The following is a 16993-nucleotide window of genomic DNA, read 5'->3' on the forward strand; positions in this document are numbered from 1 at the left end:
TTAGTACATTGAATATATTTTGACAAACAATTGGATTTATTTAAGTATTTACAAGCAAATTTTTATATTGAACTATAAAATTCCGTTAAAAAATCGGCCAATTCTGTGTTTCAAATATGCCTCCTCTAAGATACAGCCAACTAAGGTATATAGGCAGAATTATCATATAATACTAAATTATAAGATGTTTAAAAAATATGATGAATAAGAATTTTAGAACAATGAAAAAAAATATTTCATTTCCATATACGATAAAATCCATTTTCATTTACTGTTGAGGTACATTAATATGACACCATTGCTTCTTGACTAGAAGAAATATTCTCATACGTCATGAAAGTCCGAAAAATGTATTGAAATTTGTTGTTTATTTTTAAATTTATCCCAATTCTGTGTTAAACATTATAAAATAGTTTAAAAATTTACACATATGAAATATTTGAAAAATGTTGAAGTTTGGCTCAAAACATGACAGCAATATTGTTTATAAGTGTACTGTTAGGCTCCTCGAAGACACAGAAATTCTTGAATGTGAATATAAGGTAGGTTGAATTAATACTACAGTATTTTAATACCCTTTAAATCGATAAATACTTGCAGCCACAGCACAAAGGAAAATATTTGTTGGAATATGTGTGTCAACAACTTAATTTGGTAGAACAAGATTATTTGGGGCTTCGCTATGTGGACAATCAAGATCAGAGAGTAAATACATTGAAATTATTATTAGTGACTTTTTCTAAAGCTAATAAATATAAATTGAAACGAGTTCTTTGCTAATTAGTAGATGAACATTGTAGTTGTGAGATTGTGACAATGAAACACTCTTTTTGCCACAATCCCACAACAAATCTTTTCCTAAATGAGTGTAAACATTTCGTTTCAATTTACAGTTATTGAGTTTTTTGGGTCGATTGAAACAATTTATTCATATCATCAATACAAAAATCATTGTATTTCAATGGTGTTAGTATTTCTAATGATGCTTGTTAATAAAAAAATGCCAACAATAGTTTTTATGAAATGTATTTTTAAACTTGAATAGGTAATTTGCATTGACATACTACAGTTTTAGTTTAAAAAAGGTCTAAAGTGAAAAGTGAAATGTCACATAACATATATTAAAATGTCTATTCAACTATTTGAAAATTGGTTTCATTGTCTTCAATAAAGAAAATGAAAAAATATAAAATTAGTCAAAAAACTTGATATCGTCTACGATTTCACTAAACATAACAGATAAAACCTTAAACATTTATCATGCCCTAATTTTGGAATAAACAGTGTATTTTCTTCCTTTTATGATTTAAAATTTACCACAGTTTATTTTAAAAGGAGGGCATGATAAATGTCTGAAGTTTTCTTTCTGATTGTTTAGGGAAATAGTACAAACAATTTTTGAACTTATACTCATGGTTCTAGCACTGGTTGGATTTGGGTAAATCAATTTGTAAACAAGTGAAGGAACTTGACCCCGTTATCTTCAGCTTTAGAGTAAAATTTTATCCACCTGATCCCTTCAGACTGAAAGAGGAGATTACAAGATATCATATATTTTTGCAATTAAAAAGAGATCTGTTACATGGTAGATTGTATTGCGGCACCAATGAAGCTGCAATGCTTTCAGCATTAATATTGCAAGGTAGGTCCTTTTATTCACAAATTTAGGTAATTAACCATCAGAATTCAAAGATTTACTTTCAAAGTTATCAAATCATTATGTGAGCAACACAGAACTATGCAACATCTGTCAAATAAAAATCACAACATGAACACAGATCGCTTTATACACCTATTTGGAAACAAACAAACAACTATTCCATTCTATGAAAGAATTCGCCAATATACAAATACCCTAGCACTTGAATTTCCAGTTTTCTTTTCAATTAACATAAATAATCTCCTTGTACAATCCCTATTCCCACCATCAACGTTAATATGAACACTTTTATAAAAGGAGAATCAAATCATTACTCTTACAGAAGTAAGCTTCAAAGAATACCATTTTCTGTACATCAATGCTAACCAAAACACGTAATGGACAAGGAGCTGCAGTATTACTAGAGAACTCTATGCCATATTACAGGCACTAATCAGTGCTAGAAGGAATTAATACAATAGAACAGCCATACTCACAGACTCCATGAGCTCAATACATACCATTCAACAACTTTTTCTAAAACACCCAATAGGTCTTCTTATTACAACCCAATTACACCCCATCCACCAATCCAAGGCAAATGTATCAATTATTTGGGTTCCATCACACACCGGCATCCCAGGAAACGAAAAAGCAGACCAATGAGCCAAAGAAGTAGCACAACTGTGTGCGAAGTGATAACAAACGACAATAAAGGGATAATCAGAACAAAAGTTCAGTACGAGTGGAACAGATCGCAGTCGATATCGAAATCTATAAAACCATCCGTTCAACCATGGCAAAACAGTTTTAAAAATCATGCAGACCAAATAAAAATCGATCGTTTCAGGCTACGGCACACTAGAGTGACACACTCATATCTATTCAACCGAGAAAATATCTAAAGATGTATCACAAATTGTGAACTGACATGTCGCTAATAACTTTTGAAGATGCGACAATAAATTCACAAAAAAATATTGTGAGCAACAGCCTTGAAATATCTGAAAAGGAAGTTTGTTCTGTCAGCCTTGTTTTCCATAAAACTAATTAATAGGTTGAAATATAACTGTTGTAGGTGAATTGGGAGACTATGATCCTGAAATACACGTAGGTAATTATATTTCTGACATGAAAATATTATTAAAACAAACAGAAGCAATAGAAGATAAAGCAATGGAAATACATCAGAAGCAGTTGAAAGGTCAAAGCCAGAGTCAAGTGGAAACAGCTTTTTTGAAATTAGCCTGTCAACTTGACACATATGGAGTTGATCCCCATCCTGTTAAGGTACGTTATACAAGGGTGTCATTGCAACTTCAAACAAATTATTTCCATTATTATCTTTTATTTTAGCTATAAACAGAAATTACTAACTCAAATTTTTCTCCATATTTGTCTGAGTAAATAGTATGAATTGTTTCAAGTTGTTTTGACACCCTGTATGATGAATATAATTTTATTTTTCTGTTTAAAAAGGGTTTGTTGCAGGATCAGAAAAGAAGTCAACTTTATTTAGGAATTAATTACAGTGGTATACTGACTTTTCAAGGGAGTCGTAAAACACACCACTTCAGGTGGCCTGATATACAAAAAATCAATTATGAAGGAAAAGTGTTCATTATCCACCTGAATTATAACGATGTAAGACATACAAGATATTCTTTATTTTTTTTTTCACAATTATTTTTTTTAAACAATTTGTTGTTGCAATTTTATTTTATGTATTAACTAAAGTTCAATTGCAATTTGGTTATAAATATTCTATTTTTTTGAAGAAAAAACATACAGTAGGCTTTAAGTGCCCTTCAGGTCAAGCATGTAGACATGTTTGGAGATGTGCTGTTGAACAGATGTTATTTTTTACGTAAGTATATAAAGTTTATTTCTATTTGTGTATAGCACAAATATTTGCACTGCATCCAGTCTAGTTTAGTTAGTTAAGGGTCTATTGCAAATAAAAATGTAATTAAAAAAATTGTTTTTCTAACTTTTCACATATCTATTATAGTCCAAAAGCTACCAGCTGTTTAAGATTTTTCCCACCCTGTGTAATTTGTAGTCACTCTTTTAATTTGTTACATTCTTTCTAGTACTATAGTGATATTCAGAGTGGATACGATTAAAAACTTACTTGATATGAAGAAAAGAATACCCAAAAGTTTTCTGACTTCATTTATCTAATAATCATTACGATTGTATATTTGCTTAACTGTGTGATTAATGATATTATACAGTAGAACTTCGATAAGATAAATACCAAGGGAAACATTAAAGAATTTGAGTTATAGAGGTTTTTACTACTAAGGATTTAAGTTAAAGAGTTTTTATTGGTTTATATTTTTATTTACAGAGATTCGATTATGAGCTTTGTGTAGAACTTATAAAAATAGACGAGCTAGGCTGGATACAAATGAAGCTGAAATTATACCTTGATCCAGAGATTGAAGTTGTGATTTTTTTGCTGGAATAAATTGAGCTTCAATAGAGGTAGGTCAATATGTGCTGTACAGTTATCTATGAAGGGAAGAATTTTTCTTTTTCGGTAATTATTTGTTTGTCTTTTTATTGGCAAAGAGGTTTCTTTGATTTATCAATAATCAATGGCTCAAATTACATACAAATGAGTTACTGTGCTTAGACTTTATTGTATTGTTTACATTGGAAGCCATTTGGTAAATATGTGTAGGCAATGGATAATGGAAATGACCTACAGAGAACTATATATATTAAAAATGTCTTTATTTTCTCTTCTAATTCCCTAGTTACAATTTATCTAATAGATTAACAAAAATAATTGTGTCCGTTATTTGTTTACTTTATTTGATAAGGTATATTCTTTGCTGTAAAAGCAGTTTTGACACATACAATGCGTCGTCCTGTTCCAGGGCTCTAATGAAATCCTGTAGTTATATTGTGCTCTGTTATAAGATCTGTTTTGACATCTACACCACGCTTTTGATATTCGAGACTCTAATAACCTCCGGTAGTTATTTTGTGATCTGCTATAAAATCTGTTTTGTCTCCTGCAGCTCCAGTTCTCTAATGAACTCCTATAGGTATAATGTCATCTGCTATAAAAGCTATTTTTGACATTCAACGAACTCCAGCAGGTACATTGGGTTGTACTATAGAGCTATTGTTGCTATAAGAGCTGTTTTGACATCTACAGCAATGGTAATGTTATACAAACCTCTAACAGAGCACTTAAATCAATATATAAATAAAAAGAATGTTATTTAGGAAAGCATTTTTCTTTTCTAGTAGATTTTCATTGATAATATGGTAAAAAATAATATTTTGTATAAAAATGTGTGCCAATGTTCTGGCAATCCATAGATGCAATGTTGTGGTTCCTTGCAGCGGGGAATTATCAACAAGTTTAACGTAGGTACAATTACTCTTGATATATAGTTGTGACTTCCAGAATCTTTCAGATGAAATATCCCTGAAAAGCAGCTGAAAAACAGAGTTTCAACTACAGGGAACTATTTTTGTTTACACATTCATTCGAAATCACTCATGATTGAAGTTACCAAGGTCGTCGTCGTTACAACTTTGAGTTACTAGAGTGCTATAGAGGATTCATATTTTAAGTAAAAGACTTTTGGGACACCGAGGGAAAGGTAACACAACATTTTATGAATTTATAGAGGTTATTATGTTATCGAAGTTCAAGTTATCAAGATTCTACTGAATTTTCGTGATGATTTATTTAGATTTTAGGTCTCCTTTTATAGAAAATCAGTTAAAAAACTGACTTTTAAACCTATTTCAGTGTCTATCAAAATAATTGTCTATAGCAAAAGTATTTGCACTGCGCCTAAACTTGATGAATACTGAAATAGGTCAAAGGTCAATTTTTACCTGAGTCTACATTATTGATTTACCATTACATATTGTAATGTTCATCTTCAAATTTATTTGCACAGTTTTTCACATGGGGTGGATTTATACACTTAATTTAATATTTATTTATTTTTCTAAAATTTCTTGGGCTCATTGTTGTTTGGATGAAATAGGTCCGAAATAGGTAACTGTCGATCTTTATCTGATTGAGACGATTCATGATAAAAACTGTTAAAAAGGTGTAAGAAATAAAAAGTTGAAGAAAAATAAATTTTTTGTATCAATCTACGTTATCGATTCAAAATTACATATCATAATGTTTGTCTTCTAATTTATTTAAACAATTTTTCACTTTATCTTGAAAACATTATTAAAAATATATTAATAAAATCAATGTCTTTACCTCAGAGTTTCAATAATAACAGGTAGATTGAAATTAATTAATCAATTTATGGTAAATTTCTTGCCTAGAAAACCTATCTTGTTTTATTTACAAAATTTCTTTGATAGTTTGTGTCTTGAGCTAAGATTTTTGTTATTTTAAAGTCAAATTCATGATGTTAATAGTAGTATTGCGTAGTCATTCCTATATAATTTATTTATAAACTAACACTAACTACACTAAACTATTCACTATTCACTAATTTATACACTAAGTCTTATTACTAAACACTTATTTAATTCTTAAGATACTAATTTATTTAAACACACCATTTACTTATCTATTCCGATGTGCTTGGGATGACACCAGATTATTTATTGGGTCACTCGATGATAAACAAACGCCTATTTATTCAAAACAGTTTTCTCTATAATTTGGTTCTAGAATGTGAACAAAAAACAAGGTTTTCCTGGAAATTGATTCCATAAAAACAGCCATAACATACTTAGAATAATTTATAAAAACAATTCCAAGGTTTGCCGATTTATAACCGTTCTTGGAAATTTGTAACTGGCGCGTCTACCAAATTTTAGATTCTATTAACTATTAACGTAATAGAACAGGACCGGCTTCAAGGTTCATATCGTGGACGAGCTCGTAACAATATATATTATTTTTGTAAAATGTGAATTTTCAAAATTTTTGATTCAGCATAGATTTATATATAATAATAATTACATTGTATTTGCACTGACCTAAATAATTATATGGGGCGTCTTACACTATTTCCTTTTCTTAATTTTGAGGTTCACATCATTTTTCCTCATGCTATTCGTACTGTGTAAAAAATAATTTTTGTTTGCAATAGTACTTGAGTTCCACCAGCGCACTCTCTGTAGTTTCATTAGTTACAAAAGGTATTATTATATTAGTTTGCCAACTAGCTCTGACGCCCCATCGGTAGTAACAGGAGGAGGATTCTTTTCCTGGGGTACCAAGTTCAAATATACTGGTCGAACAGAAAAAGAGATATTAGAAGATAGTGGTTCCCCATCTAGGGAGGAACCAAATATTCAACGTACTTCTAGTGTTAGGAGAAAAGCGTCTAGTGTACCTGCTACTCCATCCACACCTTTACAGCCTCATTTAGGTAAATAGAATCCTTAGACGTAGTTCATCAGACACGAGTAGTAGATATACGTTCATTTCAGTGTATAATTAAAATTTCTATTTACAGGAGGTAGTAAGAATCAAATTAATAAATTTAATATGACTACAGTAATCCCTTCTATAACACGTTAGGCGTTGTATAACGCGTTGCGTATAAATTATCCATGTTTATCTGCTTGGGAGAAACGGTTTCCCATAGGGGGTACTTGCATTTTTTAAAAAGTATTTTTTTGTTTATTTTAGGTCAGGAGAAGGACATTTGTATTGTGATTGTGCCGAACCATCTAAGCTCCACTATATTTGCATTAAATTATTTAAAGTATCCATTTTTTGGGCTTCCAAAACTTCTTTCTGCGCATCTAATAGTCGATTGACTGGGTGATTAAGTAAAACCTGTAATTTAATCTCAGTAACAGTATCCGTAACAGTGATATAGTGATATGTATGTGGGTATCACTCCTTCTTGGCAAGTTGGATTTTTTTATAAGATAGAAACTTGGACTTGTCTTTTAATCTTATTAAATTGTATTGATGTCTGGTAAGTTTGGATTCAGAGAACATCTCCAGAGCTTCTCTCCCAAAAAGTTGGCAGCTCTTTTGGGTGTCACTTCCCGGACCCGAAGACAGACTCATTTGAGCAGCAAAAGTTTAGTGTTTCTGTCTCAAATTTTCAGTCTTTTGGCGTTTGGTCCGTTCCGAAACTTTTTCTAGGACGACCACATTTTTTCATCAATAACAAGTTCACACAACTAGGTCAACATGCACACTGTATTATCAAAATTATCACGTTTTTGTACAGTTTGGTTATTTAACTGTGCCACCCAGCTAATTTTGTTTTAATTTCGACCAATTTTTTTTCAATTTCTGCCAAGAATTCATGCATTTGGACCTGAAAGTTTTCTATCGCCAAAGCTCCTGTTGGATGCATATTTTTTCACATTGTAGTCCACGGTGCGTCTAGGTACTTTGAATTCGTCGGCAATGGTACGATTACTTTTGCCTTAACTATAAAGACTTGCGATTATTGCACGAGTTTTAACCGATAGTTCCTTTGTTTTTACCCATTTTAAAACTTACAAGTCTTAATATGCGAGAACGAAAACAATTTGTGTACGAAATTCAAAAAAATATGTCCAAAAAGTATAAAACACCGAAGAAATAATTTACTATTAAAGAATAAAAAACAAATCAGCTGGTTCTAAGGACACTATTATTTTTGGTTGGTGAGAAAATATCTAAATATTTTTTTCATTAAAAATCGCAGAAATTTCAAATTTTTAACTGCATAAGAAAACGATTCTCAGTAGTTTTCAGTTGTGACGTCATATGTTTAATAAAAACATTGAGCAGTTATCTGCTTGATGATCACGAGGTTATCGTTGCCGGCAACGTAGCATATGCTGCTATAATACAGTTTTTATTTATTAGTTACGGATAAATAAAACATTTTTCTATATATAAGTGAATAAACCTTTTCTAGGTAAAGTTTCTTACTTTGTCACATAATCACGTTAAAAATTAACAACATAATAAACATAATTACTGTAAAATTTTAAAATAAGTTGAATTTGAATTTTACTTACATTAAAATGATCCTGGCAACAAAAATAATTATATCTCGCAGGATCTTCGAAACACTTTCGAACCATTTCTGTTGTAGTATATTCGAATTTCTTCCTCATCATAAAAAAACTTTATCAGGTGTTTTAGTTGTGGCTTATTTTCAGATTAATGAAAGTTTAATAATAATGCTTATTTTAGAATAACTGTCGTATTTACCTTCTATCATGTTCAGTGTTTATTTTATACTTATGACGTCACGCAATATGGTGGCCTTACTGAAATGTTTAAATTACCTACAAAATGTTTGGATTTTCCGAAAGGTTGTATATAAACTATCCAAAACAATTTTTTTCTCAAACTATTTATAGGAATATTATTTTGATTCCAATCTTTTATCCATATCATCAAAAATATTTTTCTGTTTTCGGTATTAACGAATATTTTACACGTGAAGTTTTGCAACGATCTAGACAATACAGAACTCCTAATTTTTTAAAATTGTTCGTATTGTTGACTCATTTAGCTCTAGATCCTTTGCTATTATTGTTGATTTTTTACGGTTATTTAGCTGATCCAAAATATCAATTTCTTGTTGTAGGGAAATGAAAGAATTTCCTTTTTAACTTGGGTTTTGTTTCCTTTTCACTTGTCATGGCTTAAAACTAAATATTTTATATTATGAACTAATTATGAATTGTACAATTCATAAATTCCACAGTATGTACCGTGTTATAAGGGGGATTACTTTATTTTTTCTAGTATTAGTTATAAAATAATAGCTATAAAACCATACGCTTAAAACCCTCCTTCTTGATAGAGTATAAATGCTTCTAGTATTCCTTTTACCCTCACATACAGTGCCTTTTGAAGATTAAGTTCCTATTCCATCATAATATTCTATTAACTATAACCCAATCAGGGAATAAAGAAGTTATTTCATTTAGGTTACTGTAGTTTACCAAGGTCAAGTCACTCTGATGTGGGTGGTTCCCGAATGGAGTCTAGCAATAGTACAGGTTTATTGTCAGGATTAGACAATAACCCTTCTCAGATCTACAGTGATGTTGCTGCCTTAGAAACCGTTACAGAAGATCAAGAAGCAATAGGTGCCATGAAGCTACGTACCACAGGTGAGGGTTGATCTGTATTTGCAGTATTCAAATAGAAAAAAGTAAATATTTATAGATTTATTGGTTTGTTTTCATTTTCAGTGTTGAAGGAAGACTCGATGGATCGATTCAGTGACTACTATTTTCGCGATTCATTCGAGCATTCATCATCAGAATCTCAGTTGGTCGATAACTACCGAGGGTATGAAACAACAAATCCATCTCACCGTTCAAGTAGAAGTCAAACTCCTTTGTCACATTCCCAAGTTGATTCCGGGAGAATTTATTTACCGAATACATCTCAACCAGCGCAAAGCAATGTTAAAAAAATCAAAAAGTTTAATATTTTGAGTGCTTTTATACCTTCTTTAGTTATCGTCATGGTTTTAGCTGTGGTTTCTACAATTGTTGTTCTAGAAAGTGATTGGGAGTTGTTAAGTAACGTTAGGAATATTCCTGAGATGGTAACGCTAAAATACCAAGTGTACGAGCCAGTTAAGCAGTACTGGAAGAATAAATTCGGGCTTTTATTTTAGTTTTTGCTATAATTATGTCTTTGAGCGTTATGTTCCAGGCAGTGGCTGGATTAGATGAATTTAGGTGGTATTATGTAAACATGTTTGTGGAGTATATGCAGTATGTTTATGTATTTGTTGGTTAAACACTAAAATTTTGATTATGGCGTGCAAGCACATTAGAATTTTACAAAAATTCTGGACAGAGAGGGATAAATTAGTTTTATAATCATAAAAAAAATTTCATTTCAAACCTTCGGTACAAACACACGCGTTGATGAACACACTGTTGGTATTAGAAATATTACTACTTGTTATAAATAGACGGAATTATTTGGAAGTATGAATAATGTTTGTTAACAAAAATCTGACTGATTCATAACCTAAGTATCTCGTCCTCTGGTAGTGAAAAAATGCGAGGAAACGAGTCCAGTTGATATAAAATGTTATATCATTACCCCAGTAAGCGATTTATTCCTAGTAAACAGTTTTCTACTACATCATTGTTATTTTTGATATTTTTAACAATGATGTCTATTTTTTTGGAAACTTTTTCACCCAATAAAAATTTTCACTACTTGTCAACTATTCGTTGTCTCTATGGTGAATACAGACGTTTCCGGTGTTTCATTGTCGATACCATTCTTGTCAACGTTGTTAGAGTGTATGTTTTCTGGGTTAACAAATTTTTTTCTGAAATGAGAGTATTGCAGGCCTTCAGTCCTCCACTACAAAATATCTATCAAGGTTATCATCTTCTTTATATCCGTCTAACTCTACTATAGCTCTAGAGGTACTGGTACATTTCTTTTTAGCTAAAATAGCTTCCAGGTTAGTAAAAATCAATATATCATCAACTAGTTTATCTTTTGGTGAATTTAGCTTATCAGTTTCTTTTAGAAAATTAGTTTTCTACTGCATGGTTGTTATTTTTGATATTTTTAAAAGTGATGTCTATTTTTTTGGGAAACTTTTTCACCCAATAAAAAAATAATACTACTTTTCAACTATTCGTTGTCTCTATAGTGAATACAATCTGGTTTCCAGTGTTTATTTCTGATGTTACCATTCTAATAACAGTTTGTTTCATTTTTACACCAATATCAGAAACAAACGTTCTTGAACCTAGGGTCCAAAAATTTTGCAAGCATGGGGGTTTGGCTGTTCTCAAAAAGGTCTTTATACTTTTCATTAGGGTGTACCCAACTTTATTAACTTCTTTGGTATACCCTTTAGCTTAAACAGCCACAAGAGGGTGATATGATAAATGTAGTATTTACATATTTTTCCTCACTAAAAAATCCAAACATAACATTAATCAACCAGACATTTTTTATTTATCAACTGTGAAAAAGTAACAGTTCAGTTTCTACTTGCCATCACTGGGAGTTATATATTTGCCAAATATTAGGAAAATAATTTTTTATTTGAATTGAATTAATAATAATATGATTGAATTTATTTAGGACAATCATTTATATATTTTCTTTAATTAAGCACTCTAGCACGGTACTTGGAGGACGAGTAAGCATAGAATCTCATTCGAAATTTTATGGGTATACATTGAAATTGTATTTTATTGTGTTTTATTTTCAAATTTTCAGCTAGGTCCTTTTTCTAGACTAAATAAACAAGTTTTATTGTAAATAAACGTACTTACGCTTATGCTTTACGAAACAGACCCATTCAAACTAAAGTGACATTTCTAAAAGCATTCCAAATTACCTAGAGATATATTTACTTGCACCATAATTATTTTTGTAGAAACTACATACAAAGTATATTGAATGTTAGTTTTATATTTATTTAGAATTTTATTAAATGACAATGTACAAAACTTTTTAAATGATTTTCATAACTCAAAAATATAGATACGTACTTAACGTTTTATTTTAAATTTTCGAAAGTATATTGTTGGCTTTCAAATGTATAATTTATATTAATATCGTCTAGTTCTAAAAAATTAATCATTTTCAAAAAATAATCAGATATTTTGGCTAAAACTATTTTTTACTAGAAACAATATAAAAATAAGAAAAATTTATGTCTAATTATATTTGAGACAATCTATATATTCATTTAAGGCATTGGGCCACTCTAGAATTTTTTATTTTAAATGGTTCTCTAGTCCTAAACGGTTATGGCCGGGAAAATCCTTCAAGTACTTGATTTTCGACATCGCAGATTAAGGGTATTACAAAATTATTAATTATTTTCTACTTCTCAAAATTTTAAACGCATTTATCTCAAGTTTTAAAGTTCGCTGGTAGCCCAGTCGGTGGAGGCAGCAAAAGAATAAGTTATAAGCAGAAAGATTGATTTTTTTTACAAGAACTCCAAAGTATACTAATTAATTTAAGAAAAACTTCAGAGGTGTATCGATTTCTCTAAAGTCAAAAAAAAATCGAAAATCATTTTGGTTTTTAAATATCCAATTATTTCAATCTGTGATGACGATAGAAGAAAATAAAAAATACCACATTGTAGGGTACGTTTTTCTCGATAAAAAAGGTTCCCTACAGTTTTCTAAAAATTTCTAAATCTATCAAGTAATTTTTCCAAGGCAATCGAGCTTATAATTTCACAAGCTTATCATTCATAAAATTACTTCTTAATATTCCTGTTTTTTTAAACAAACAATTAAAATCTTGAAAAAATTTCAAATTTTTGGAAAAATTTTGCAATAAATTTTTCTTTTAATTTTTTTTAAATTAATTGTAGGCAATATGGAAAAAATCATTACATAGTATTAAAATTTCTTCTTATTATATAATATTTTATTTTTAATCTTCATCAATATCGATATGGGAATCTGATTTTTCACTCTCAGATTCATCGTCACTTGACTCATTTGAGAGTTGAGGAAAATTTTTACAATTATCAGGGTCACAAGTTTTTCAACCTGCCACGCCGCCCCCACATAATTCTATACTAACATTTAAAGAAAATTATTCAAATTGATCAAGTTTAAGTTGTATTTGAATATATATTTTAGGAAAAATTTAAAAAATTGAAAATCGGAAAACTGGTCGTGTTTTTAATCAAAGTGAAATAAACTAAAAAGGGACTTTTTTATCAAGGAAAACCTAGCCTAAAACTCAGTATTTTTTATTTTCTTTTATATTCATCACAGACTGAAATAAAGGGAAATTTTGAAAATCAAAATTATTCTCAAAATTCTTTTTGACTTTGAGATAAGAATAGACCTCTGAAGTTTTTCTTATCAATTAACATACTTTGAAGTACTTGTAAAAAATTTCAGCCTTTTCGCTTATAACTTCCTGTGGCCTCCAGCAACAGTGCTATGGACTCATGGCTGAGACAATTTTCAATTTATTGTCTTGAAATTTTTAAATATATCTTAGAAATCTAGATAATCAAAAAAATTCATTGGGAAAGGAAGAAACTATTCGAAAATGAAAAGAAAAATAATTTACGGACGGTCTGAAATTGGGAAGTAGAAGATTTTCGGCATAACTACAAATCCCATGAAAAAAAAATAAATAGAAAAGTTGTAGGTCATCTATATCTTTTGTATCTTCACATAACCTCAAAATTTATATGAAAAATTCAAATGATCAAGTTTTTGGTTTTTTCTAATATTTGAAAAAATTTTTTTTTCTTGAAATCCAGTGCTTCTTTAATAAAGCCGTTTTCGATTGAAAATTAGGGTGCTTTTTCTATTTTAAGTCAAATAAAATGAAAAAAATATAAATATTTTAGATCAAAAAAATTACAGCGCTGTGTAAGTTTTCTTGGAATTCCGTAAAGAAATAATGTTTTTAAGAAACTTAAAATAGAAAATACCAAAAATTTGAATTTTTCACACAAATTTTGAGGTTATGTGTGAATACAAAAGCTATAGATCTTCATTTTACCTACAAAGTTCCCGTTCAACTTTTTTCCATAGACCAGTAGTTTCACCGCAAATGGAGATAAACTGTTATTAACCCTAAAAAACTCTCCCCTTCCAATTCCTGACCTCAAAGCTACCGTAAATTATTTTTACTTTTTCACATTTTTGTTATATCCCTTTTTTACCCAATGTGTTTCATCCTACTCATGTTTATGGCAACGTTGTAATGAGATTTATGTTTTGAAAGCTGATACATTTCATAAATTTTCTTATTATCTAAGTCTCGTAGAGGACGCTAGTTACACGATTCGTATGAAATAGTATTCAACTTTTTGAAGGTTAGATTTATTAATTAAAATTTTAAGGGAACGTGAACATCTTTTAATTTCAAATAAAAATAGTATTGTTTTGGAAAGTAATAGCCCATGGGATGTATTAGCTTCCAAAACATATTAATATAAAAATGTTGCTACTAGTTTTGTCAAGATTGTTAAAAATAATTTTCTTCTTCTCTTTTAATACGGACGAAAACTTTTTACTAAGCAAACCCCATTTATTTTTCAGTTTTCTACCTACCCTAGAAACGGAGTCATCTTTCTCTGAAACATCCTGTATTTAGTTGGCAATTTTTTAGTGCAATAACACTCAAAAGTATAAAAATGTACTAAGTAATTATTTTTTACTAATTAGCAATTTTTGGAATTAGACTGATATTTTTTATTCTTTGTTATTATTATTATATAAAATCCTTGATAGAATTATCTAGGATAAATTTAAAATATGTACTAGAAGGATTCACGTTTTAATTTTTTTGTATTAGGTTATGTGATTTAAAAAAGTTATTGTATATATATATATATATATATATATATATATATATATATATATATATATATATATATATATATATATATATATAGTACATGGTGGGACCTGTTTATATTTTAATTTTAAGATACTTTTTTAAAACCAAGTAATCGGGATGTGAGTGAAAAATACGGAGAATTTTATTAAAAACAAAATAATAGTTGAATTAATCTTCTTGGTGGCACTGCCCTTTGCTAACAATGCTTTTATCCCAACGTTGAACCATGAAAGGAAACATTTTTTGAAAGCTTTCATTTGCTCTATCGTGTCCTTCTTATCAGTGTTAGAAATTGTATCAAATCGTTTCTTTTCAGTTTATTTTTCATTTTTATTAAGATCCAGAAGTCACATGGGGATAAATCTGATGAGTAAGGCTGATGTGGAATGACAGGAATACTTTAGCACCAAAAAATCAAATAAAAATTACTGTTGTGATGATAGAGAAGGAAGTCATTGGTCTAGGAACAAACTCTGATCGCACTAAGCCCTCATACTCGAAGAATTGGGAATTTTTGTCTCCTATTTGTAGCATTTCAATGCATCAGATAAAATTTTTGCAAATAAATGTAGATTTGCATTATTGCGTTTTTCAAGATCAATTTTTTTTCCGACTATTACTGCAAATACAATCACAATAAATCAGTTGGAATAGATGATGTTATAAAAGTCCATTAACCGTATTTTTTAATCACACCTCGTAAATAATTGGAATACTGCAGCGGATAAAATCGACCAATAATTTTTTTTAATCGATAAAGAAGAATTACATATATATTGTTACATAATTTTATTTTTTTTATACCAATTTTATTAAATTACATTCCATTGCAAATGAAAATACATTCATTGGAAAATAATAATGTAGTAGGAAATGGAAATGTAATGAATTACATTTTGTCGTTTACTGGATAATATTTTTTGAAATTTCAAACCTGAATATGAGAAATAATTTGGAATTTATGAAACTATTGGTGATATTCATACTAAACACACTGTTTACTGCTACCACTACACCAATAATTACACTAATTGGTCCTTCGAGCCGGATATCCACCTGTAGAAAGTTCAAAATATTCTAATTGCGAGTGATTTATTTGAGGTATTAGTAAATAGTGTGTTAAGTACAAATTAGAAAAGAAAATAAATTTAGTCTAAATTTAATAAAGAGCAATAAGCAATTTTTTTTATTTGTTTCGAATTTTGGTATATAAGATGTTGAAATCTCTAGGAAACAACTAAAATAGCATTGAAAATTCTTATTTTTTATCGGAACAATCCAGTTTACTAAATCTGTGATCTTTTTTGATTCTGCTGCTTTAGAAATAGTTAAAGAAATGTATAAAGTCTCTAAAAAGTGCAATCAAAAAATATATATACACACAAAACAAATTTGTTCACTGCCTAACATACGATAGGGTTCAAATTTTGATTTTTGCTGATTGTACATTCTATTTAGAACCGTTTTTGGCGTGCATTGTAGGGATAAACAAAATTAGTATGCATTCCCTTTCATAAAATACGAGGGTTGTCCATAAAATAAGGTGTCCAAGGGCTGCCAAAGTTAGGAACGCTATTAGGCGGTATTTGGCGAAACTGGCGTGGAACATGGCTCCCTTTCTTCCAGTTTCCGCCCCGGCGAGCTGTCCACAACGTTCATTCTTATCTTTGTAGCCGTGAAAGATAGAGATTCTCACGCCAGGTGCGAATTACGCTCCTAAGCTAAGACCCATGCATAAGGAAAATGGTACTTCGCATGCAAAAATAAATTGATATTGATGGCGATTATGTAGAAAAATAGAGGGAAATTTAAGCTTTCTAAATATGTTTTATTCAATGCCGATAAACATGTTTTTCATTGTGACAAGCCTCGTAGAAATTCACTTTCACATAATTATTGTTGAAGGGATTTTACCCTTATTTCTCTTTAGGAATAGAAATTTTTTCTATTATCCACCACTTTTGCACCTGTTGTAACCTGGACTAGTAACCTTTTAGTGCAGAATATAATCAGTGGTTTTTTTTTTATCGAAATATGTTTTTTTA

The 16993-nt window shown here is 29.9% G+C and overlaps 1 protein-coding gene across 3 annotated transcripts; it reads left to right on the forward strand.

Annotated features, from left to right (window-relative positions):
* Positions 1-320: 320 nt before the first annotated feature.
* LOC130450987 (FERM domain-containing protein 5) lies at positions 321-14945 on the forward strand. Of its 3 annotated transcripts, XM_056789762.1 has the most exons (10): positions 349-542; positions 601-705; positions 1423-1642; positions 2718-2929; positions 3119-3283; positions 3418-3506; positions 6803-7020; positions 9548-9733; positions 9815-9914; positions 14648-14945. In XM_056789762.1, exons 1-10 carry the CDS (start codon positions 447-449, stop codon positions 14700-14702), a joined length of 1446 nt encoding a protein of 481 aa, XP_056645740.1. In that variant the 5' UTR covers positions 349-446; the 3' UTR covers positions 14703-14945. The 3 variants fall into 3 exon arrangements, with proteins under 3 accessions (XP_056645738.1, XP_056645739.1, XP_056645740.1); XM_056789760.1 differs by lacking the exon at positions 14648-14945 and having other exon boundaries at positions 321-542; positions 9815-12267; XM_056789761.1 differs by lacking the exon at positions 14648-14945 and having other exon boundaries at positions 321-542; positions 6815-7020; positions 9815-12267.
* The last annotated feature ends 2048 nt before the right edge of the window (positions 14946-16993 follow it).

Source organism: Diorhabda sublineata, chromosome X, assembly GCF_026230105.1.
Source record: "Diorhabda sublineata isolate icDioSubl1.1 chromosome X, icDioSubl1.1, whole genome shotgun sequence".
Lineage (NCBI taxonomy): Eukaryota > Metazoa > Arthropoda > Insecta > Coleoptera > Chrysomelidae > Diorhabda > Diorhabda sublineata.

Excerpts from the sequence above, each read along its gene's own strand:
- LOC130450987 (XM_056789760.1), top strand. The coding sequence starts at position 447 with ATGTTGAAGTTTGGCTCAAAACATGACAGCAATATTGTTTATAAGTGT. Across the intron at positions 543-600 it reads TTCTTGAATGTGAATATAAG|CCACAGCACAAAGGAAAATA; the intron begins GTAGGTTGAATT and ends AAATACTTGCAG. Across the intron at positions 3,507-6,802 it reads GAACAGATGTTATTTTTTAC|TTTGCCAACTAGCTCTGACG; the intron begins GTAAGTATATAA and ends TTATTATATTAG.